Source organism: Metopolophium dirhodum, chromosome 1 (assembly GCF_019925205.1).
Source record: "Metopolophium dirhodum isolate CAU chromosome 1, ASM1992520v1, whole genome shotgun sequence".
Classification (NCBI taxonomy): Eukaryota; Metazoa; Arthropoda; class Insecta; order Hemiptera; family Aphididae; genus Metopolophium; species Metopolophium dirhodum.
The window spans coordinates 81258421-81266459 of record NC_083560.1 but is presented as its reverse complement, the minus strand read 5'-3'; the positions used below and the strand labels follow the sequence as shown (position 1 = coordinate 81266459).

Genomic DNA, 8039 nt, shown 5'->3' with positions numbered 1-8039 from the left:
GGTGTCCCACGAGGATTTACCCATTGCGATATCTCCTGAGATAATAAATTTATCATAAATATATTTTTTTTTATTATACTCACAGAGACAAGGAATACACATATTTTATTTTTTAATTTAATTAAATTCTTTGGTAAAAAAGTAAAAAAATTATTTATTTATTTTTGAAAAAATCGAAGATGTCGATATTTTATATAGTTTATTTTTGTGAACATTTTGAATTTTCAACATTTTATTTTCATGGTTTTTAATAATATTTTTAGTTTATAGATACAACGGGAAAAAACCGGTTTTTATCCAGGCGGCGAGTCCCTCTCTAATGGGTATATCCTCACGAATACTCTGTTTATGTAATAATTATATATAGAGTAGTTATCAAAATCGTATATATTTTAAATAAGTTAACGTTTAAATATATGCAATATATTTTTAAAACAAATTAGAAGATTTGTGTAAACATTTGGGCATTTGGTACATTTTTTATGTATTCAGTTGGTAGGTACCAAGGTATCTAATTTAAATTTTATTTTTGCTCAACTTTTCATTATAATTTTCTGTTGTGTAAAAGTATTAATATTTAACCCAGTTATAAAAGGATTTAAGAATTTTATCATTTAATGGCCCAATGTATTATTATAAATTATAGCTAAGATTTTTTTTTTGTTTTTGATATAGAAAGTATTAATTTTAAACATTTAATTTCTTAACATTGATCATATGTTTTCTTGTTAAAGTTATATTATTATGTTAACCTATAGTTATTTTTAAAATTTTATAATTGTATTTATGTATAATGTATAGGTACAAATAATTTATTATTCTTAAGAAATCTTCTATTATTTGTACTCATAACTTCTAACCCTCAAAATTGAAATTGAGGTAAACAACACAGCCATAATATGAAGAACTCAGAAGAAGTTGTTCAAAAAGTATTTAAATATTAATAGGTGAAATGCAACTTCTGTTGACTTTAAACTTAGAAAATAACTTTGAATACATGCGTAAGTGCAAACCGCAATTTTGTCTAAAAACAATAATAGTACAAGCAAGTTATTCAAATAACCAAATAAATAATAAATAAAAAAAAATAAAATAAATTATAATCATCGTGTAGAACAACTTGTTCAATGATAAATTAAATACCTATTGAAATCAAGTTAATGGAACGTTTTTTTAAAAATAATTATCAACCAATACACAATACTTCAAACTCATTAAATTACTAATTACTTATTTTAACTATTGTTTTTTTTTGTGATTACTGATTAAGACTTAATTCCAATATATAAATGGACATATAATAATAAAATATAAATACACTAATAAGACTACATGCAGCAATACTTTGGAGAAACAAAAGTCGATGCATGTTAACATTTAAATGTTTCACCTAATGTTCACCTAGATCAGACAAGTCTTTGAGGAAGTCCTCTGGCGTCGTTATGTGGGATGAACCTACATAAAATCACAAAGTATAATATAGTTATTATTTTTTTTATAATAAATGTTTATACCTATACGACCTACCTATTATAATATTCGAGTTTTTGAAGTTTTTGGATACTTCATAAACACTTCTCATTTCTGAAAACGTGACCCCACCAATTATGAACAGTATGATTCTTGAACCTTCTTGTTTCGGATCTTTTCTTTTGTACCACGTTGCATTATACCTCGAACTAATACAATCAAATATTTATTTGTAAGACAATAAAATTTTTTCACGTGAAATGTAATTTAATAATTTATTGATTAATTGTTTTTAATTCTCAGTTCAATCAATAATTTCACATTTGATAAAACAGGCCTTTTTAAATAAAAATAAAATATTACAACTGACAATAATGATTTGTGTGACAATACAATAATTTTGCACTAAACAAAAAATAGGTAATTAAGTTAGGTACATTTTAAAGATATGTCCAAGAAAAATAACGGCAAGCTGCAAGACGAATAAATTTTTAACCAGAGATAATGGTTTTATAATATAATATTTATTTTATAACCATTAATATAGATTATAGTATAAGATTTTGATATAGGTATTCCCCATAAATTATTAAAATTGTGCATTTGTGTGGACCTATCGTTAAAATGCGATTAATGATTATGACGTAAGTACCTAGGTATGTAAACACTTTATAGGTTTATAATGTATTTAACTATTTTTTTCTTTATACAAATAATATAATAAAATGTGTGGTGAATATAATTATTACCAAATTGTTTAAGTAAATACTTGATGAGCAAACCTTTTACTCTTGTAATTTATAATTTAGTAGTTATTTAATATATAGTAGTTATACACTTATATACCTAGACGCTTTATATTTTTCAGTTGTTTGCTCTCTAACAGATACATAAGGAAATTCATCAGGATCCAAATGGTTTTCAATACAATATTCTAATATATCTTTGATCTTTGGCGTCCAGCGAGAAACCTGGAATGTATTTTCGTCGACGCGATCCTTACGCGGTATAGTCTGTTGCGGTTTCTTATTGTTTTCCTGAATCAGGTGATAGTTAGATTATTAATTAATATTTTTTTTATTAAAAACAATACTAATGCCTGGTTGCATGAACAATCACTAAACATTTAACGAATTAATAGTGACCTAATGGTCCCTGAAACATGATTAAGTGGCCCATGATTGGTCGATTAAATGTTATTTCACCATTAAGTTAGGGATTAATACATTTTTCATGTAACCAGCCATAAGTAAGATAACTAACTGTATAATATAGTCATAAAAATAATTTACATCTGCATCAGTAGTGACGCCAAGTTTATTTAAATTAAGAATAGTTTGTATATCAGCCGGTGAAAGTTGAGCATTTTGAACTAGTTCATTGAAAATATCTTTTGATACTCCGTTCATAGATACAATATATAATATAATAAGCCTTATCTTATTTTGTATAGATACATTATTATCCGTTAAAAAGGAAATCAGTTTTTTCTTAACATCGTAAGTGATCTTATCTTCAACTATTGCCTCTTTACCCATAACAAGGTCTTGTTCAAAAATACAAATGTCCTCTAAATGCTTTCCATAGAAATCCATGCATTGTTTAAGTGCACTCATATATCTGGAATAATTTTCCACAATTTTTTGTTGTTGAGGAATTTTTTTCATAACATAAGATAAACCAGCAAGTGAAGTACTCTGTGCAGCATCAACTGTTGATGCGAGTTCAGAGTCCACACAATTCTTTAATTTAAATCTCACAGCGCTAAAACAAAATAAATCTGAGATATAAAATTATGTTATCAAGTTTCAGAGTGGATTATTAACTTACTCTGCCGCATTGTAAATATGTTGATGTCTCAGCTCTGCACATACCTCATCTTTATCGTCGAAAACTACTTCTTTTTGAGCACCGTTTTCAGTAAACCTTTCAAAATAAAATATAATATGATATACAATTATAAGCACTATATAAAATTGTATAAAATTAAATAAATAATTATAAACTCACATAAAAACATTGTTTTTTATTGTAAAATTATCATGAGCCATTGCTTGAAAAGTGAGCTCGTGCAAAATTAGTGAGGTCCAGTCAAATGACCTGTCAATTATAATTAACTGTGAACGATCTTTTTCAAAGCCTTCACCCATGTCCTTATAATATTTTTTTAGTTCATCTAGTCTTTCCAGTACTAGCTGTGCTAAGTCTTTGGTGTTTTTATTGTTACTTCTTTTAATATATCGCACAGATGGATATTCATTTAACGCATAACAAACAGAGGCAATCTGGAATGCTAACGTTTCTAAATTAGGTTTACGAGCACTCTCAAGTAACGAATTAAAACACGCTTGAAATGTTATGCGGCTGCCCAAAGAAAACACCTAGAAATATATACAGATAAAAAATATAAGTTTCTTAAACATGTTAATAATTAGTGATGTTTAAATGGTACCGTGAATTATTAAACAACACCCACCTGGCTTTCAAATGGTATGAAAGCAATATCTATCTCTTGGAACGATTGAATATTTTTCCTAGGAAGTGATTTCGATAGAAATTTAAAGGTTTTTTCTGGACATGCTTTGTTAAAATTAAGCAAAATATTAATTCTATGTAAGTCAAAGCAAAACAAAAATAGATTATAATTAATAATACAAATTAGGTATAAAACCCTCCCCTCCGTCTCACCGTATATATATCGACATAATATTTTAAATTACAGAAAATTGCCTTACTTAACCTAATACCTATAATCTATATACTTATAGAACTAATAAATAATTCACTATGATATTGTTTTAAAATAACACTACAACTATAATTTGAGTTTAATCTAGAGCGTATATACTTTTATAAAAATATAAGCATTAAAATTCTTGATACAAATTTTAAAAAAAGTAATAAATAAACTTACTACCAACTACGTAATAATAAAGGTAATTATAAAACAAATACCTACCTATATTTTTATAAATATACGATTTAGGGCATAACTAAAATTGTATAGGATCAAAAAATTGTCAACTGTAATTTGTAACTAGGTATTTATAAACTAAATTCTAATTTTAAAATCGTCTACACTATTTTAATAATATGCTAAATACTATTAATAAGTTCAATAGAATCTTCATTTTTCACCGATGGCTAGATATTATAAGCAATACGTATATACTAGACAACCATACAATTTACAAAATGATTCTTTATATTGTGCATATACATTTCTTATTAGCACTTTATTTATATAATAAGTATGTACGATTTTAAGTATAAAATATGTATCCTATACTTGACCTAACCAGTCAAATACAGTAAAGTTTATGTATAACATATTTTTAAAACGTGTTTTATATGTATATTTTTAGTCAAATAATAAAAATTATATTTTTAAATTCCCAAGTTCAATCAACTTTTCCCTATCTACGAAAATGTAATCAATATTTTTTTCAGTAGTAATTTAGGAAGAATATACTCACCTAGCATACCCTATATATTATAACTTATAATATATAGGATATAATTTATAATTTATAAGCATCTACTCATTAACCAACGTTTAATTCATGACCCTCTAATAATTATTTTTTAAGAGAAAAATGTGCTGTATAAAAAATTATGCCAGTTAAAATTGTAAATATTATAAACAAAATATATAGTAAAAATAATATTAAAATGTTTACCATGAGTGAAGTAAATGTGAGCTGATTTATACCTTGTAGTTCCATTCAAGGGAAAATCATTAAGAAGAGCAGCGATTGAACTTTGAGTTGGAGTCATAAAATAAACGGCGTCCAGATCTACTGGCTCGCGAACTTTGAGCAAATCTTCTACAACTAAAAAAACAACCAAATAAATAATATATAATGACTTACATACTTTGTATCTATACTCGTATAATAATAATAATTCATATAGTTGAATTAAACACCTAATTTTTTTTTCTCGTGTCAGACTTAACCAATAAAAAATTATCAAACAATTTTAAAATGCACAGGTAGGTAACTATAATTATTTATATGTACCTTTTTGTATATATATATTATATATATACAAAAACCTTATGTTCTGTACTTCTTTGTTAAAGATAACAGTGATAAAACAAGTCAATAACAATACTGAAATATAATTTAACTTAAAATACAATTTATTAAATTATTAACTTGTTAGGTAATATAAATATAATTTTAGACATATTTAATTAAAAACGTGTCTTTACGGTATTCTAGTCAGTAGTCAGTTGAACAGTTGAGCGATGGTAATTTGCGCCATTTCAGCACTTGTGAATTACGCCATTTATATAAGTAGGTAGGTAGGTAGATAAAATAACATTTTGTGTCATTTCTCACCTTTTAAAATACAGAGAAGCCACTTTGTATTCGATTAAAAATAGTAGGTAAATCCCGCAACTAATAAACAAATTTAAAACTGTTATTTGTAAGGAATATATGTAAAAGTATTTATTTTTAGAGAATAACATATTTAAAATTTAATGATTTATGATAATGTATATGATTTAAATCGAGTTCACTTATTTATAAGTCCAGAATTTATATGCATTTACCAAAATTCACATTTTAAAGTGGTACTTGCACAGGTATTTTCAGATTCTCGATGATCAATGAACATTTTGATCTACCTATTCAAACATAGTACATTTTATTATCTTGCCCGGAGGCGAACTGGGCCACTTTGCCTACTGTGCAATTGCAAAGTTGGCTGTTATCTTACTATTTCCCCAGGACTGATGCTGCTCAATACATTTCCCTAAGAAGTAATCCTACGTAGATTGGACCACATCCCTTTCATTGTAATATTTCGTTATAAAATTGTATATGACTACGCCATCTAAATAGGAAATTGAGCAGGGGACTTTGGAGTTAAAAACTATTTGGCGGCACTAGATGGCGCTGCCATTATTGAATTAATACCATTAGTGGCGTTAGCTTAGAATCTATTCTTCAATTTCATAACCGCTCCAAATTATTCCTCCAAAAACGTTGGCCCGCGATGCCAAAGCGTATCTCAAATTTGGCCTGCCGTAAAAAAAGGTTGGCAACCCCTGGGTTGGATTAAACCTCATTTAATCTAACGAAACCCAACTAAACAGCTCGTGGCTCGGCTCGCGGCTCGTGGCCTGTGACTCTGGTTACTACCAAGGAACAACGCCGTGGGAACGTATGTGACGAGCTTCGCGGCGCGCCGACACTATACCAAGTATCACCATTTCCATGGGCACGTCTATGATACCCTATGATACACATTTGAGCCACAGCCCACGAGCATATTTGCTATATTTACTGTATTCAACGTTCCAACCCTGATATATAATATTGACCAACGACACGTAGGTAATGATATTAATATATAATCTATATAAGTACCAATACCTACCTAGCTATGACTGATCTATGAATAAATTAAGGTATATGGTAAGGATAACCATAGCAACGAATAGATACGACAGTAGGCCAGACATAATGGCGATAAATGAAACATATTATAATACGTTTACAGAAACATTAAAGTAAAATTGGTTAACAATTTGATAATGTCTTATTATAATACTTAAATAACATCGTACATTACAATTATGTAAAAAAAAATTGTCAATTATTAATAAAAATATCAATATTATATTAATATTTAAAAAATATAAATCACTATTTTAATCTTACTAATTTTAGCTTTATGGAATAAATTCAAAATACATTTTAAATTTATAAATTAAAAAAAATTGAATTTGTATCACCTCGTTCGAGCAGCCTAAACAGTACAAACGTATTATATAGAATGCTAAGAAAAACCTCTCATTATCAAATTAATTAACATTATGTTAATATTATTAGCATGATGAGGCTGGAGTTACAAAACAATTATACATTACTTAGCCAAAGTTCCCGGCTATACCTAATCGCCATTATCTTATTGTTGACGTAACCATAATATACACACATATAAATATATTATTACCTACTTATGACATTAAACTAACAAATTAAAACTCACGAGTAATTCCGTTATAGCACACGTCATGCATATTACAGCAAGATGAGATAATCTGCAATCCGACTTTGTCGAGCACTAGAACGCTCCAGTTAAACTTCTTGACCGAATTATTGTGTTGTATGCAACTTTGTTGAATCGCATTTACCATAATATCTAGATAGGTATATAAGAAACGTTAAATTAATATAAAAAAACAGTATCAGTAAATTAGTTTTAATTATGGTTTGAATCTTTTCTACGGGAGGGGAGAGTACCCCTTTGTCAACCAGCATAATATGAGCACTTATAAATTCACTTACGATATCTGACAATTTCCTTTAGTCCCATTTTTGTGCGAGTGAATAACGTTGTAATAACAATAAAAGACGTCAAAACTGATTTGAATTTACAATAGTCACCGATTGTGGTTAAGCGGAGATCGTGTAAAATGCAACAGTGTTATGTCTCCAAATGACAACGGTCCAGTGATGAACGATAGAAGATGGTGCGGGGCCATATGGCGCTCCGGCGGCGGCCTTGAGCCATCGCTGCTTGGAATCCTAGTGCCCGGACAAGACGAAAAA

At 28.1% G+C, this 8039-nt stretch overlaps 1 protein-coding gene across 1 annotated transcript; it reads right to left on the bottom strand.

The window, feature by feature from the left end:
- Positions 1-1390: 1390 nt before the first annotated feature.
- Positions 1391-3620, bottom strand: LOC132934268 (protein ROP-like). Its single transcript, XM_061000556.1, has 6 exons — positions 3481-3620; positions 3301-3396; positions 2763-3234; positions 2317-2507; positions 1528-1679; positions 1391-1455 (listed from the first exon to the last, which is right to left on the bottom strand). The coding sequence occupies exons 1-6, from the start codon at positions 3618-3620 to the stop codon at positions 1391-1393; spliced, it is 1116 nt and encodes a 371-aa protein (XP_060856539.1).
- Between the last annotated feature and the right edge of the window lie 4419 nt (positions 3621-8039).

Coding starts and splice junctions, on each gene's coding strand:
- LOC132934268 (XM_061000556.1), bottom strand. CDS start 3,620: ATGGGTGAAGGCTTTGAAAAAGATCGTTCACAGTTAATTATAATTGAC. Junction 3,397..3,480: donor ATAAAAAACAATGTTTTTAT/GTGAGTTTATAA, acceptor TTATTTTGAAAG/GTTTACTGAAAACGGTGCTC. Junction 3,235..3,300: donor CATATTTACAATGCGGCAGA/GTAAGTTAATAA, acceptor ATTTTGTTTTAG/CGCTGTGAGATTTAAATTAA.